This window comes from Nicotiana tabacum, chromosome 2 (assembly GCF_000715075.1).
Source record: "Nicotiana tabacum cultivar K326 chromosome 2, ASM71507v2, whole genome shotgun sequence".
NCBI lineage: Eukaryota > Viridiplantae > Streptophyta > Magnoliopsida > Solanales > Solanaceae > Nicotiana > Nicotiana tabacum.
Window position 1 is genome coordinate 69203802 of NC_134081.1, and position 17900 is coordinate 69221701.

Sequence of the window (17900 nt, forward strand, 5' to 3'; positions counted from 1 at the left end):
CCTCCGAAAATTTTTATGCTGGATCTGTGATGGGTTGTGCGGCCCGCGAAATGATTATGCGGCCACATACTGGACCGCATAATGGCTCAAAAATTTGCCCAGATTTGTGCTTCAGTCTGCGGTAGATCTGCAGTCCGCAGAAACGCCCTGCACTTCCAAAAATTTTCTTCAACTCCCCAATGCACTGTTCAACCCAAGAAGTCCGAACGCCGCGAAGAATCTCTACAATCATCAACGCATAAGTCTACCTCGGCATCACGAAATCCCGAGTTTTGGGTGAAATTTTTCGGGGCCTTACAACGCGCGAAACGTGCCAATTTGGAAATATTTTCTTCAGAGGAGTATGGTGGTGCCGAGCGACGACTATGGAGGATGGGTGGCAAAGCATTGGCTGAGTAAGGATTTCATGGTGGTGGAGAGTTAATTGGGTGGTGAGAGAGGAATTTTCTTGGAAAATGAAACATGTAAAGCATGTCTTTGTCAAAAAGTGAGAGGGATTTTCGGTGATTAGGGGTTCACGGCCGGGCGATGGTGGAGTCCGTGCTTGGGAAGAAGAAGAACATGAGTATTTTTAATAGTTTTCTTTATTTTTAAATATTTTTTTATTTTTCTTAAGTTAATACACGTGTCGTCATCTCATTAGTGCGTAATATACACTTATTTGAAAATGAAAAGAGTGGTCAAATACAAAAGTGATGTGTCATAAATACGCATTTGAAAGGTTTGGTGTGTCAAAATATCACCGTAATCAACTCAACTGCTATGTAAGAGGGATTTGAGTAAAAATTTAGGTGTTATTTTATGTATTCTGCCTTAAATCTATGTAATTATTCCATCGTGTATTACTAGGCTGAACACCAAATCCGATTACGATATGTCCATCCAATCAGACTCTAGAGGTCAACCAAATATAATTAGATTATTGTTTTGTTATTGTACGTAATTATTTTTTGCAAAAAGTCATCCAAACACAATTTGCAAAACTTCTTGCAAATTGTATATACGTACAACACGTCACAACAAGAGCGTGCATATACGTACTTGTATACATGTAATGTACAAATATAAAATACAAAATTCCTTTGCAAAATCCTCTCTCGTCACGCTAGTAATTTCACGCCCCTTTCTCTCTCTAAAAGAAATTTCCCTTTTCCACTCTCTCTAGCAATCTCATGCACGGACATTTCGCGTGGAATTGGAAATTAGCGCACAAGAATTTCATCGATCGACTGTGATAAAGAGGGGAAAGATGTGATTCGTTAACAATTTTCAGTTAATATTTTATGCAAATTTCACTAGATTGGATATTATTTGGATATTTACCTAGGGTATTATAGTGTCGCATGAAGAATCGGCGAACCAAAGTCGTTGTGCGGCACTTGCCGCCGACGCTTTCTCAGTCCACGCTTCTCGAGCAGGTTGATTCTCGCTTCGCTGGTCGGTACAACTGGTTCACTTTTCGCCCTGGCAAGACGAGGTTAGGGTTTCCATAAATAGCAATTAAGAATTTTTTTAATTTTATGTATTTGTGTACTGTATACAAAATTATGTTTTTGTATTTGTATGTATGTGGTTTCTGACTACAATATCTTCTGTAATCGTTATTTATATTGCTTGGCAGCTTTATTATTATTTTTTATATATTTTGTATTTTGTCTGGTTTCTTTTCTACAGCAAATAACTGATATTTATGTGATTTGTCTATTTATTGTTACTACTTATAGTAGTAACTCTTTACTTTTGGATATTGCTTGTGACTTTATATTATTTTTTTTATATTTTTTCCAGTTTCCCTTTATTATGCTTTATCTTAGTGCTATTAATTCCTTAAGCTTGTGATTGTGGATACTTGTTGCTGTGAGTTATGTGTCAGATGAAGTTCAGTATTTCTGGAGTGTTTCATTTTTTTCATATTTATTAAGAAATGTAAGAGTTTATTTGATCCAGCACTAGGGAAAAAGGGGGGGGGGGTATTGATGTAGTAGCATTCAATAATTGACATACTTGCTCGTGTTTACAAAATTATGCTTTGCTTTGTGTTTCACCATAGCCATCTTTTTAATGCCCATTAGAAACACATATCTTGAAATGTTCCTTCTCCACAGAAGGGGGTAGTAAGGTGGTACTTGTTTTAAAGGAATGCCTGAAACCCCCTGGTATTGATGAGATAGTGAGGGGTATTAAAAGGAAAGGAAATCAATATGGTGCTAACGTACTACGCCATGGTGTTATTAGCAAAATCTTGTTTTTATATATAATATTAACTTTTCACTTTATAAAATTTAAATAATGTGGGCACCGGTGTTATGGAGAGATGGTTGGGATTCTCTATCCTTAGTTCCTTACCAAATGTCTCAGGTTCAAGCCTTAGAATAAAAAACCCCCTGGTATTGATGAGATAGTGAGGGGTATTAAAAGGAAAGGAAATCAATATGGTGCTAACGTACTACGCCATGGTGTTATTAGCAAAATCTTGTTTTTATATATAATATTAACTTTTCACTTTATGAAATTTAAATAATGTGGGCACCGGTGTTATGGAGAGATGGTTGGGATTCTCTATCCTTAGTTCCTTACCAAATGTCTCAGGTTCAAGCCTTAGAATAAAAAACCATTTGCTCCCGAGGGTGTAACCTAGTGGTCAATGAAGTGGGGGAAAGATCATGGAAGATTAGGGTTCAAAACACTAGGTGATTTCTTTTCATCTGCCTAAGCCTTTATGGATAGAATTACCCGGTAGCTGTGCTGATAAGAGGTAACAAATGCTCGGTAAATTAGTCGAGGTGTGTGCAATTGACTACACCACTGTATAAAAAAATAAAATTTTAAAAAAGAAATTTTTTTGGTTTATCCATAGGTTTTTTGCTTCAAAAGGAAATGAGTTGCATTGAGTTGTTCTTTTAGGCTAGGAACTGTGTTCATGTGTCATTGTATACTCCAGTGTTTGGTATGGAGTCTAAGTATGTTGTTTGGCATTGCACAAAAAGGTGTAGCCTCCATGAAGTTGGTGAAAACCAATGTGAGTCCAGGGTTCGAATTTATAACAGAGACAAAAGACATTTAGTGATTTGCCTCATCTGCCTAAGCCTTGATGGACAAAATTATCTGGTACTTGCTTTGGGGAAAATAGCATGTACATGTTGGAATAATCGAGGTGCACAAGTTGGCTTGGACATTGCAGTTATAAAAAAGTATATTGTTGTAGTCTTCTCTTTTTGTGAAATGATTTGAACAAAGTGCAATGTTCTTGGTACCTACAAGTATGGAGTTTCATGATTTATCCATTTTCTGTGTATCCAACTAGTTCTCCAGGGAAGGGAAAGCAAGTTAGGTTTACATTTATAACAGCTCGATGGTTGCGTATCTGTAGTTTGTGTTTGAATTAGAGCTCTCCGTGCCGTGTCCAGTATCACTTTAGCTTTTGCCTCAGATTTGTGTATGCGGTATTGTATGTTATTTTTTTGGGGTCCGGAGTATTTTTGTTATTAATGAAGTCTTTCCCATTTTGCTAAGAAAAAAATATTATGTATGGTTTTATTCCTATTCAGAAAAACTTTTATGCATGGTTTTATTTGCATAAAGTCCGAAACTGGTCAGATTTTTTTGCTTAGTTTTTGCTTTTTTTCTATTATTTAACAAAGATTTCCTTTTCTTGACCTTTCTCATAAAAAACAAAGATTTCCTTTCCTCTATTCTATAATGTCTCGGGAAATGATTGATAGCCCTCTCCACCTAAAAAGCTGATAATTGTGCAAGTATGGTATGTTTGAAACATGAATATACTTACTTTAGACTGGTATAGTTTGATTCATTTTCCTCAACATTGGCGTTGTTGACACTTTTATGCTAAAAATTTCTTCTGCAGCCTGAAGCATCAAAGCTATTCAAGAGCCTATATTGACTTTAGAAATACAGAAGATGTTATTGAGTTCGCTGAGTTCTTTGATGGACACGTGTTTGTGAATGAGAAAGGTAAGCTCAAGCGCAGTTACAAGAGATCGATTGGGCATTCCTTCCATCAAGATGAAATTTGAAAATGATTTATTTGTTTATTTATTTTGGTTCAGCTTTTGCTATTGGGTGTCTCTTTGGTCCCTTTGGTTGTCACACACTATTATGTGTTGCACTATTTCTTTTCTGGTTCCTGCTCGATCTATCTTGCGTAGTGATCTAATCTTTTGATTGGAAAATTATTATTTTCATCTCCCGGGAATGTCTATATTAGGCACTCAGTTCAAAACAATTGTCGAGTATGCTCCTTCACAGCGTGTTCCAAAGCACTGGTCCAAGAAGGATGCCCGTGAAGCGACCATACTGAAAGGTATTAAATTTGATGAGCTGATTGCATGTGACGTACGTGCTATCTCTATCTTGTCTGCAGTTACGTTAATTTTGTTGATGCACTTGTAGATCCTGAATATCTGGAGTTCCTTGAATTTCTTGCAAAGCCTGTTGAGAATCTTCCAAGTGCTGAGATACAATTGGAGAGAAAAGAGGCTGAACGAGCTGGTCAGTTAGAACATCTCTAGAACATTTGTCCTACTCTCGTTGTGCATCAAATGGAGATCTTATTTATCAAAATGAGAGTTGTTGGAGCAAAACATGAAGGTGGAGTGCATGTTGTTTGAAATTGAAGTTCCACTTATTTCTGTATTTCAGGCTCAGCAAAGGATGCTCCTATAGTTACTCCATTAATGGATTATATACGTCAGAAAAGAGCTGCGAAGAGTGGAGCTCGGGTAGGAAACTTTCCTGTTTCGAAATTCCTAATGTTGGGATTTTCAAACTTTACTAGCAAAGAACTAGTTGCTGTCTGTTTTTGTCGAGGTGCAGCTTTCTACTTGTAGGTGCTCCATGCTTTTATCTGTTGTGAAAAAGAGATGGGAAAATATTAATTCTTCCACGTCATTAAACTAGTTTGTGTTTATCTTTGTTGACTGACTTGAGGACGCGAGCAACCGAGAAAAAAGTTTCATCAGTTGGTCTGAAGTGGATTTTTATATTGGGAACCTCCTCTTTTTCTTTTATCTTTCTGTTTCAGTTATGAGATCTATGCTCAAAGAATTGAAGAAGCTGTACATATTCCACTTTGAGCTACCTGTTGGTAAATAAGGTTTTGTTATTTGTGGATATTTTACCAGAATGAGCTTCTAACCTTCCTTATTCACTAAATAAAATGCCCCTGTTAATCTGGCGTTTTTATTAATGAATTCTTTTATATAAGGAACTGAAGTTTTGAGGGTGAATTATGTACCATTGTGGATGGTATTAATAGATGGTAATTGATGTATAGGGGACAAATAGTTGGAAGAACTAGATATAGTTGAATTGCATCTTGTGGTAAAGATTGTGTTACGTTCTTGTGAAGCTGATACTTCTTTATACGGGTGTTTTTTGTCCTTCTATATTAAAATATTATTACTTTATCTATAAATGCTTCAGAAGCTGATTTGAGGACTAATCTTCAGTCTTTTTCTTCTTAAAGTTCCTTCATCAGTCTTCCTTTGCTTACTTTGTATTCATATAGAAGATTCCATTGCATTCTCTACAATTTCTCTTTGAATATGGTCTCTTTTGTCTTATTAAAAGAAATTATTGTATCACTATTTTGAGCAACTTCCCCCAAGTAATAAATGACACCAAGTTTATTGGACTTGGTTTTTGTCAGAGATCTATATCTAATGGAAGATCAACCAAAAGGGTTGGTGGCACATCCTCAAGAACTCCTAGCTCAGCTGCATCTAAACGAGGCTCTGAAAAGAGGACTTCTACGACCATGGTACATGCTCTTCTTCCCAAACTAATGGCCATGGACTACTGGGGTTAGTCCATGCCTTTTTTATACATGATAAATTTGCCTTTCTAGTTCAGAGAATATGAAGGCCTTGTCTAAGTGTACCATTCTCTACTCTTGACCTGCTTTCAGTTGTCTCTCATTGTAAAACCTGACCTGGTTTGATCTATATGCCTGCTTGTACATGAGGATGGTATTGGTCCTTCACCGCTCTTACTCTGCTTTTGCTTTTTGTAGCTTTGCCTTGTAATTGAGCTTTTCATTGCTAGTTTCCTTGTTCTCTATAACAGCCTGGAAGCATGTTTTATTCAATTTTTGCACCAGATATTTGTTAGTTTGGTCATAAACTTATGCGCGCGCGCACACACACACACACGCAGATGCACATGTTTAGTTTTTGTCTTTTCATGTTGGGTATTGACCATAAAACTGCTACTTGTTGGGGATTTTTTTGTTTATTGACATGTTGTCAGTAACTCTTATCTTAGATTGCTTACGGAATTACCACCTTGTTCTGCAGTATGTTCTACGGGACAGTTCTAAGGCTGGAAATGGTAAGGACAAATCATACATTCTAGTGCCAAAACGTGATGATCAGCAGCTCTCTGACAAGTCTGGAACCTCTGCTCCTGGATCTGGGATTGATTTAGTGGAAGGGGAAATTGGTATGTCTTATTTTTTTTTATCGTAGTTCTAACAGATTTACTACAGAATACAGTTGATATTAACATCTTTTTTTGTTTGTTTTGGGGTTGGGGGTTAGAGGAGCATTTAACAGTCCAAATGCTCTGACTGAATATGACAGATTATCTAACCTCTTTCTTGTAAAAGGAGCATGCATGAAAAAACCCCACCCGCGCCACCCAACAAGGAAGACCTAAACCAAGCTGAAGAAAGTCTCAACTATTTTGCCATATTGACATGATGAAGTATTAATATTTCAGTGAAAAACAAACTAATTGAATTGGATAGATGCAGAATGAGGGTAGAATGTTTTGCAATTCTTGAATTGCGTGAGAAGGACCAAAACAAAGTAAGACATCTTCTGGTAAGCACTTGGTCCCCATGGGCTGTGTTTGTGAGCTAATGCATTTGCCCGTTCAAGTGATTCTTTTTCTATCTAATAGAGGGAGATGTCCTGTGAGGGTGTCTATCAATCAAAATGGTGTTTTGACTGAATATGATGGACTAACTAAATTATTTCTGACAAAATAACCCCCCTCCCCAAAACAAAAAAAAAAGGACGGGGGAAAGGAAGAAAAGAAAACAAAGAGGGTCATTTTCTTTTAGGACCATGGCTCGTTCATTCACTTGCTCATTAACTCGCAGATTCGCCATAAGCGACGAAGGGAGGCTGGGGAAGGCCGACGACTACATGAGGGGAAAGCTTTCACAGAAGCTTTACCCCTTGCTTTTACAGAGATAGTTACTAAATGACTAGATTCTCCCGGAACGCTAGCTTTTGAACCAAGCAGAAGGAATTCCTCTTATTTGACCATGTTGATGTGATGAAACTCAGTAATTGGAAAATGGAAGCAAATTTTCTTTGAACTCCAAATTAGTGGTAGAACTTATATATTCTAGATTTTCAACCTTTACTACAGTAAGGGATAAATAAAGTACTTGTAGAGTGCACCGATATATCGGCAGGATACATTCATGATTATCCGTACAGGAACCCAAAATTTGTATCCTGAATATCTAGTAGAAGTTTACTTGCTGAATAAAAAGGGAAAAGTAAAGGATAGAGTCAGGGGACCAATTTTTTTTTTTGCTAATAGTAGAAAAGTGGAAGCAGATTTAATAGTGTATAACTTTGGTTCCATGGGAAGTCTTTTTCTGTGTGAATTAAAAGTTCACTTTACATGACTTATTAAAAAATGTTCACTTTTAGGGGCGTTAAATTGTGATGAGAAGAGTATGTTCTATCTTAATATTTTATAGGAATAATTAAACATATGGATTTTGTGATGTTAATGACTGCTTATGTTAATGCATTTGAGAGGAATAACAAGTGTAAGGGAGATCACATTTTAAGGAGATTTAGATTAAAGGTAAAGAAGCTGCACTGCTGGTACTTTTTTTGTTGCTAAAAGCAGTTAGATCAGCGTCATAGCTTTGCTAGTGGAGAACGTGGATGTAGGAAACTTAACAAAAAACCCAAGGGTGATCTAGCAGGCCGTAGTGTAAGAGTATGAAAGGCAGGGGTGGGGTGGATAAGGAGGTAAAAGTTCTGTGTCTAGACCTCCAAGCTTTTTATTTGTGTCTTGGAGGTTTTTTTAGGAAAATAAACTACACTAACCTGCCGCGGAGACTTTTGATTTTCTTGAACTATATTTAGTATTTTGCTCAGTCTTAACAACCAAAGAACTATGACAATCATATATCTTCTTTTCTGTGATCTTTTTCGATCAGTTTAACAAATATGTTGAAAGAAACAAGCATCAATGTGTATAAAGGTTTGTGTTCCAAAATAAAAAAGACAGGAGAATACTTGTGTGCGCTGGCGGACCTAATACTTATGTACCCGGGTAGCGCCCTCTCTTCTGAGCCCTCTCTCAATCTTGTTGGGGTACTGCCACAGAAGTAATTCATCATCATTCGGTTAGGATCAACCTAATCTTCCTCCTCCTTGATGTTCAGACTTCAGAGGAAGACTCCCCCCCTTATATAAGTCACTTCTTCTATGATGTTAATGCCAAATGATAGCCAGAAAAGGTAGAGGAGTAGGGAACGATAACACATAACCGGCCTGCCATATCACAAATATTTGTGCTATGATTAGTTATCTTAGTTTTGGATTTTAGCTTTTTATTGAATTGGTATACGTCATATGAAACCTTTTCTTTGAGTGCTGTTGTTAACAACAACAACATCCCACACGTGGAGTCTGGGGAGGGCAGTGTGTACGCAGACCTTACCCCTACAGTGTGCAGGTAGAGAGGCTATTTCCGATAGACTTTCGGCACACTTTGAGTGCTGTTGTTGTATTACAATATAGAATATCTTTACAGTATTTCCGAGAGTCGAGAGAAAAACATACCGGCTTTGTGATTACTCTATAAAATTTTATTTGAGATATGTTCGTTGGATAATCAAGCTAAGCCAAAACGCATTTCTCTTTGTTTGTTAGCTAGCTGATCTTGGCCTCGAGTGAGGATATACTATGCTACATGAGTAGAGATGCAAGCTATTTGACTTTGTTGGACTTGGCTTTTGATTGGATAGATAAAACTTGTGTGAGCTTGGTTTGTGTGATATACAGAGAAGCTATAACTGAAACATTCTGTCTTTATCTTTTTGGTAAATCAAAAGAGTTCATTTATACTTCACCGGGATGATATGATATTCACAAAGGTGTAGTGATCATGTGCATTGAGCCTCCCAAATTATAGCCAACTCTCAATAAAAGCTAGTATTTCCACTTTACACCAAAATTAACAGAAGAAATAGTCCCTCCTTACCATCTTATATGGTGGTGCTTGATTGGACATATCTAAAGTACCCTTAGATCTTGTTTTCTAAAACATGCCATGGCATTAATTTTTGTGGTTGTAAGATGTTAATAAGGGGTTAAATGGGAAGTCTACAGTTAAAGAGCTTCTAATTATAGAAAATGTGTCATTCTTTTTTGGAACATGCTATAAAAGAAAGAGTGCCACATAAATGGAACAAAGGAGTAAAAGATAATATTTTGACCCTCAACAAATGGTTGCTCTAGCCCTTCGAAAGTACTCCTATTTCTTCTCATTCTCAAGACCCAAAAAAGCAAAAAGGAGCGAGTTTCTATAGCTTCTTTTTCTTTGTATCCACTTATTCAATATCCTTCTCGCCATTGTCTATGCTGATGTGAAAAAGGAGCGAGTTTCTACAGCTTCTTTTTCTTTGTATCCACTTATTCAATATCCTTCTCGCCATTGTCTTTGTTGATGTCCGGGGAAGTTCCCATTGAAGGTTGACCGCTGCAATCATCAAGGACCATAGTTCAGAAGTAAAACTATAGTGCAATAAAAGGTGGCCCACATAGAATTCCTTTTGTTATTTCACAGTACTGACATCATTCCCAAGATTTGGTATCATTTGGACGTACAACTTGAATCCTTTATGCATTTGACTATTTCTTTGTAACTAAAAGTTTTATTCTCTTAAAACATGGACAACTCTTAGAAAAACCCCGAATGCAAAAATGGGTCTTTGTCCTTTCACCTAAAAGGCGGGGCCAAGGTAGTACTTTATGGGAAGAGTCGTTCTGTTGCATGAAAAAATTCTGGGTCATAGCTAGCTGCTGTTTGTATTTTTCATTCAAAAAAGAGATTAATGGATAATTTTCTATGTTTTTGTCAACTTAATATACTTATCAAGAAAAGTTTTTATCAAAATTTTCTGATGGATGTACACAAGTAGGAGACCCAAGTCTAAGTTGAGAAGAGAAAGGATATCTTGATATAGTTACTAATTGCACTGCATATCTTATGTCTTTTCTATCTTATAAGCCAACCTGGTGTCTTGGATGCTTATCACTTGGTTGGAGGTTAGAGTGTGAAGTTTGGTTGATTTATTGTCTATTTGATTGTTGTAGAGATATTTTACTTGCATAAGGTCTTGTGCTTTCATCATTTAATTGTGGAGATGATCAGAATATCCTCCCCTGGAGTCCGAAACCAAAATATTGTAAATTTTGACTCAAGAGACAAAAATAGGTGAAAAAAAGGTATAGCGCATGTAATATATGCGCTATACTCAGTATTTACAGCCATAATAATTGACTGCATAGCGCATCAATTATATGTATAAACATACCCAACCCCCACCTTCTTCAAAATCTTTTTCTTCATCTTCCCAAGAAATTCCAAGTATCTTTCTTTTCCTATAAATACCCACAAACCACATTGCTTTTTCTTTACACTTCCATTCTTGATTCTTCTCTATTTTCTTGCATGTTCTTCTACCTTCTTTTATTATTATTATACTTTGTCAAGTGAAGAAAAAAGAAAAGAATGGATTTTTATGCATCTTCTTCAACAGTTTCATCTGAGTAACCCTATGTTCTAGCTGTGGATGACAATCTTGTTGATTGTAAATTGTCGAGAGATTACTCAAGTGCGGGCTTGATTTTTTTTAATGAGTGAAGCACGTGAAAATTCTTTTTGATATTGAATGGCGGTGGTACTGAATTCAGTACCTCACTCCTCGCTCTGCTCTGATAGTATATTGAAGTGTGTGACTTGAGATGTTAGAAAGAAACACACTTTTATTTACTTAATTATATCTTCAACATCACAATGAGTTGATATTTCGTATTTTTCAATTTGATTATCTTATTCTCTATCTATATATAAATTCTTGAATGTTTCTCAAGCTGCATTATTAAAATTAAATTCCTCCATCCAAATACCCACCCCTCTGAATTCAATGTATTGAAATGGGTGCAAAAGTACTACTATTAGCAGTTTTTTAACTTTACATATGTTAAGTTAGCATTATTATCACATAATAGTAGTAGGTGCAATGTAATTCAAGAACCACTGATTTAAGTTCTGGATCTTCTCAGGACATTATTCTCCCCCTCTAATTCCGATGGAACGGCAGTTAAAGAAAAATAACAAGAAAAGATTATTTTGGGGTTGGGGGTTTTGGGGGAAGATAAACGTGTATGAAAAGTAAAATGACACCATCTTATTAAAGTCAACCTTCAACTTTTATGAATACGTGATCACAAATATCTTTCCGAATCCTTTTATGCAGACTTTTAGACTCAAACTTATGTCATTCTCATTACAGTACAGGGAAATAGAAGCTCTTTGTACATAGCGCATATAATTGATGCACTATGCAGTCAATTATTATGGCTGCAAATACTGAGTATAGCGCATATATTACATGTGCTACACCTTAACGGGGTAACTGACCGTTAAGGTATAGCGCATGTTTTAGATGCGTTATATATAATATGGTCCTCAACATTTTTTTCCACCTATTTTTGTCTCGAGTCAAAATTTACAATATTTTAGTTCCGGACTCGGTGTCTTTTCTATCTTATAAGCCAACCTGGTGTCTTGGATGCTTATCACTTGGTTGGAGTTTAGAGTGTGAAGTTTGGTTGAATTATTGTCTATTTGATTGTTGTAGAGATATTTTACTTGCATAGGGTCTTGTGCTTTCATCATTTAGTTTTGGAGATAATCAGAATGTCCTCCCCTGCACCATTCTTGTCATTGTTACTTGTACAAGTTACATTTTGTTTAAAGTACCTATAATGCTGTCTAATCTTTTTCAGGTCGTTCTGTAACTGCTGATAGTGGGAAGAAGAAAATCCTGCTCTTGAAGGGGAAGGAAAAAGAAGGTCCTAATGTAAGTTTTACTTCTTTAGTAGCAGGAGGAGTGAGCTTTTATTTTTTTAACTATCTTTTGGAGGGTCCTTGTGTGTGTGTGTGTGTGTGGGGGGGGGGGGGGTGGAAAGAGAAGGGAACATTGAAGGGCCTTGACACTCTTTTGCCTCTCTATACCAAGGGAGAACAGTTTCCATTTTATTGGTAAAGCGAACTGAGACAAAAGATATTAGATCTTTCGAAGATTTTTTAGACCTATTGCTAATACCATTTGGCTTGAATGAATGAAGTCATCTGCTGTGTCGTTGCTCATATTCTTTGTTACCAACAAATTTGAACCGGCTATGATCGATATGTTCATAGAATTTGCTGTAACCTCTTGCTATATAGTATCTTTTTGTAACCTCTTTTGCCTCTCTATACCAAGGGTAAAATGATAGCATGTGCAGAACAGTTTCCGTTTTATTGGTAAAGCGACCGAGACAAAAGATACTAGATCTTTCGAAGATTTTTTAGACCTATTGCTAATACCATTTAGCTTGAATGAATGAAGTCATCTGCTGTGTCGTTGCTCTTATTCTTTGTTACCAACAATTTTTGAACCGGCTATGATCGATATGTTCATAGAATTTGCTGTAACCTCTTCCTATATGGATTTAATTGCTTCATTTTTGAGGTGACAAAATCTAAGAGTAGATCGCTTTCCCGTTGGGTGACTGTAATATAGTAATCTATTTTTTTTTTTGGAAACTGGTAACTTATCTATATTTCATATGTAGCAAAACAGTACGTAGGTAGTACTGAAACCATATTAATATAGTAATCTATTTATTACCAAATTATATGGATTACCCTGACAGAGAAAAGGTGCCTTTGACGTGGTATTGTTCCCTGGAAGATGAAATACTTGGTGTAAACTTCTATATTAAGTAAAAAAGACAAAGTGATGTTCAAGACATTGTACTATATCTTTTATGGGTTTACTTGCCTGAATGAGAAAGTCTGGAGGCATGACATTCTAAAGCTTCTGGATTTTGATGTGATTATCAGATTCTGCAAGCTGTGGTTCCCCTGTTAGAGAGGATTATTGCCTCTACATAGTTGTTTAATGATGTTTATTTTCACTTGCAACTTTGTGTTACAAGGTATAACACATCAATATTTTCTCAGGTTATACTTTCAGTTCGAATTTGTCTGCCATCTGGGACATAGTCTTGTTTCTCTTAACTGTGTAGGTTTCTGGTGGTTCATTAGCTCAACAGAATGTGGCATCTACTCTCAAGAATTCACCTAGTTCATCTGCTCCAAAACAGAACCAGCGCCAAGAGGCAAGTGGCAAGATCATCAGAAGTATTCTTCTCAAGGATGCTCGGCAGAATCAATCAGCATCTCAGTCAGAGCTTCAAATACAGGATAAGGACAAGAGACCTCCTCGGCCACCAAGTATGCAGTTGTTTCAGAAGGATACTAGTGGAGCTAATGAGGATAAGGTCGCTGGAAATGACTTGCATGTTGTCCACATTGAGAAGCAAGAAAGACGTTCTAGGAATAGAGATAGGCCTGATCGTGGTGTTTGGGCTCCTCTTCGCCGTGCTGATAGTTCACAGGCCAGTAATGAACAATCTTCCCAAGTGCGAGATTTTGTTGAAGGTTGGTTCACTTGTATCACTAATAACTAGTTTTGCCCTTTTTCCAGATGGATACATTCTCAAAATCTTCTGATTGGAAAATAAACTCTTATGATTTCAAAGGAGTGTATGCGTCTTACCTCGTAATTGTAGCTAAATATTTCACTGTATGTAAGATTACCTTTAGTTCAGTTTTTTCTCTTGAAATCGTACTCTTTTTTTCTGGGGGTCAAGGAGAAGCGAAAAATGATGTACCAAGCGCGCACGGCTGTGAGTTCAGACTGATTCGAAGTGGGCGTAATTCTCATTCTTCTGCTGATAATGGATAGTTTTGTTTTTAGGCCATGAGATGATTGTGCTGAGTTCTACATGAATACTATGCTTAATTTTTTCTTGTCTCGTAGCTATTGGTTCTTTTGTGGTTACTTCAAAAGTTTCTGATGAATCTAGGTAACTATAAACATGGTAGTCGTCGTGGTTTGAGGGATGCAGATGGACCTTCTGTTGGGGAAGGAAAACCCGTGAGAAGGGGAGGTACTTCTGCCTACAATTCTCTTGAGGTCTGGTTTCTTTTTAAAGTCTTATTTTGTACTTATCTCTGCTTTTACTATGTACATTTACTAATGTGCTTGCATGGACTATGATGTAAATGCAGAAACAAGTGTGGGTTCAAAAGTCAAGTTCTGGTTCTTAGTTATGTTATTTAATGGTAAGTTTCGTGGTCCATGTGGTGTTTACTTTGTGTTTACTTGAATTTTCTTCTTCCACAGACATATTCGGCAAAGGAAGTGAATGCATGACACCCACCACTACACATTCCTAAATAGCTGACACCTTAAAATATAAGGTTAACAGAGGGATTAGGTATTATGATATTTACTTCTTTTAATTTGATGGTTGGAAAGCCTGGGACCATCTCTTTGGGGGTAAGTGCAGTCTATTAGGTTAAGCATGCAATTTCATTTTGTTGGAACACACAAAGGCGCAGTTTATGTTCATCCATAGGCAACAATATGTGTGAGGAGTGATGGATGTGTCCTGGATTATAATGCAGTTTGAGGCTTTGTCTAAAGCAGCTCAGGGTAATGGAATTTACTGGCCCATTTTTCTTGTATCCATCAGTAACTAGTGTCAGGGTTGAAAACTGACACTTTTCCCCGTTACATTTGGTTTCCTTTGTACTTTTATACATTTTGTTGGTGTTGGCCTAACTGGCATTAACATATCTGCCACCAATATTTTTAAAAACAATAAAGTGCAAAAACTGACAAGGCCAGGTGGGGGTTTAAGTGAGAAGTGGCAAAGCACACAGATGAATTGCACAATTCACCAGAACTACAGAAAAAAATGTCTTTAGTACCAATAACATTAAATTGCCATTAAATTCAGTTATTTCGAGCATCCATTACACAAAAACTACAATACTAATACAATAATTCAAAGTAAACCAATAAAATTTCAACAAGAACAGTGAAAGATAACTTCAATGGCAGAGTGAATTTTTCAAATTTAATCAAACGTCATTAAAAGAATTAATTTTCATTTGTAATATTCAATATCATATATAATCGTAATTGCTTTAATAATTGTACCAAGAGAGTAGAAGGGAGAAGCAAGAGAGAAACCCAGAAACTGAAGTATAAGAAGATGACTCCCTATCCTAGAAGTAACAGAAAAAGAGACATTGTTTGAAGAACAAGAAGAAGGAAGAAGCAAATCAAAAGAAGCAGAGAAACGTAAGTAGTAGAAGAATAAGTGTTAGCAAACTCGAGAAAGATGAAGCAGACAGGATCACCGAAGAGACTTGATGAAGTTTAAGTGGAAAAGAATCCTATTTCTCAAACAGCAAATCTGTTATTTTTCATCTTTAGCTGAATTCAAAGAAGCGAGTGCTTCTTATAGGGATTTTTTTATAAGGGTCTTATAGAGAGTTGAGCTAAATGAAGAAGTGAGGATTCATATAGTCGATCCCAACTTGTTTGGGACTGAGCATAGTTGTTGGTCTTATAGAATTACTTAGCACCTCACTATGTGTAGTGTGTGCTTCATAAAGTTAAGTGCATTGTTTCTCCCATGAGGCGATGACCCCTCTTTGCATCTTTCGTCGTTTTAAGCAATAAAATGATGGTTTCTAATAACACTGTTTGCGTCATGCTTTCTCATTGACTCTTGACGGTTATGCATTTCCCTTATGGCTGAAAAGAAATAGTTGGATTCCAGACTAGGCTCATTGGTGGGTTTTATCAAATATAAATATAAGATGCCCTTGTTTGAAAAGTTGAGTGTTTCTTGTCTTGGTTACTCCAATAGTCACCAAAAATGTCAGTATTGCAATTTTGTATATTTTCTTCGCATATCTCCGTCTTTCTATTCCTCCATGCCACTTGGTTTGATTTAGGTACCTAGATCTTATTGGCAAGTTTAACAAGGCAAAACTGCCATCCACCCCCACCCCCACAAAGGGAAAAAAAACTCATGGGCAGGGACAGGACCTAGTTGGGGGAAGAGAGAGAAAGATGGCTGCACTTGTTTTGAAAATGAACACCGAGAACTTTAATGTCTGATATGTTTGGTTGTTTACAATTTTTTGATAGTCTTCAATAGTATTATCTGGTGTTTCTACTTTATAATAAACTCGCATAACTTTAATGCATTTTATGTTTGATTGAGAAATTAACCATTTTTTGATGTCTTCAATTGTATTATCTGATTTTTCTACAGTGAAATACTTGGTTGTTTACCATATCAAGTATGCAACGATATAGTGGCTGGGCTCTTTGCTGGGCAGAACAGGTGTGAGCAAGGTTGCTAGAGCAACGATGTGCATTCAAAGACCTCAAATGGAACTTCGATACACCAGGGTGCTACAGGCACTGGTGTTCACCGTAGAATTAATCTTTGATCATATTGAATCAAAGATGGTCAGGAATAGGAGCACGAGGGAAGAAAGTCATATTACTGACATATCACCACAATTTTCGGCTGGTGTTCCTTGTGACGGCGTCTTTTCACCATCAGAGCTGTGGATATCCTCGTTCCTGCCTTTGACTCGGCTGATAATCAAGAAAATATAGTTTCTTAGATGGCAACTTAGCTTTTGTTGAACTGTAAATACAAATGTGGGATCACGGAAAGTGCCCACACTACTTATTCATATGTCTATAACCCCATATTAATTCTAGGCTTGACTTTGGAGGTAGGGCTTGTTTTAGCTAGTTAATCTAAGCAAAATCCAAGTGCTGAAGCATTGAACAATAGGATTCCCATTACTTGTGTGCTGTTGGGGTGTGCTAGGGTAAGTTTTGTTGGTAAAATGAAAGAGCATTTTGGTGTTGATCCATCCAGCCGTTCAAAATAATAGTGCAGTTTATATATTAAACAATTTTATTTCTGTAGATCGTTAATTTTTCATTTATTCGATTTACTTGAGTTGCTTTCAGTTCTTCCCCTTCCCAACAAGAGGAACCCCGAGGTTGAGGGCTACTTGTTTCCAATATTTTTATAGTGTGGTAACAATCGAGGGAAAGATCTTATCATGTGAAACGATCTGTTCAAGTCCATAGCCACTGAAAAAGTATGAATTTACACTTGTTTCCATTGAATGCGCAAAGTTGACTAAGAGGCAACTCTATTCGGACCAATTTTCCAATAAATAGACTTGGAACACACCTAGAAAAGAGAGTTGCGGTGGATTCCTCCCACTAGTAATTTTGGTTTAAAGTCTCATTTTGCCACCAACAAAGACTGAAGTGCTTCAAATAGGAACAGAAATCTAGTGTATTCTAATTTCGAACTAGGAATTCAATAGTCTAAGTATTTGTTGTCCACAGCTAATGGTATCATCACCTTGCAGAGAAGTGGAACATACCAAAATTGAGTACTAGCTCCATTTTGTTCATAGGTCGGAGCCAACCTTCAATCCCGGTAACAATGTTTCAATGATTAAGTATAGATGGGTTGGAACTAACCTTCAACCCCGTTGAACAATATTTCTATGATTAGATGGGGATAATATTAGAACTTGCAATACTTAGGAGTTAATAGATGCTTGGAATCGAAGATATAAATGAACTTAAGTTTGATAATTGCCTTGATGGAGTAGCTTTTTGTGCTATAAATTATCCTCTCTTTACTACAAAATAGATATTA

The 17900-nt window shown here is 36.7% G+C and overlaps 1 protein-coding gene across 2 annotated transcripts; it reads left to right on the forward strand.

The window, feature by feature from the left end:
- Positions 1-972: 972 nt before the first annotated feature.
- Positions 973-17146, forward strand: LOC107824554 (regulator of nonsense transcripts UPF3). Of its 2 annotated transcripts, none has more exons than XM_016651348.2 (12): positions 973-1477; positions 3866-3972; positions 4226-4321; positions 4411-4509; positions 4660-4739; positions 5669-5779; positions 6315-6459; positions 12072-12145; positions 13359-13773; positions 14202-14311; positions 14407-14460; positions 16473-17146. In XM_016651348.2, the coding sequence occupies exons 1-11, from the start codon at positions 1344-1346 to the stop codon at positions 14443-14445; spliced, it is 1410 nt and encodes a 469-aa protein (XP_016506834.1). In that variant the 5' UTR covers positions 973-1343; the 3' UTR covers positions 14446-14460; positions 16473-17146. The 2 variants fall into 2 exon arrangements, with proteins under 2 accessions (XP_016506834.1, XP_075089868.1); XM_075233767.1 differs by having other exon boundaries at positions 975-1477; positions 13437-13773.
- The last annotated feature ends 754 nt before the right edge of the window (positions 17147-17900 follow it).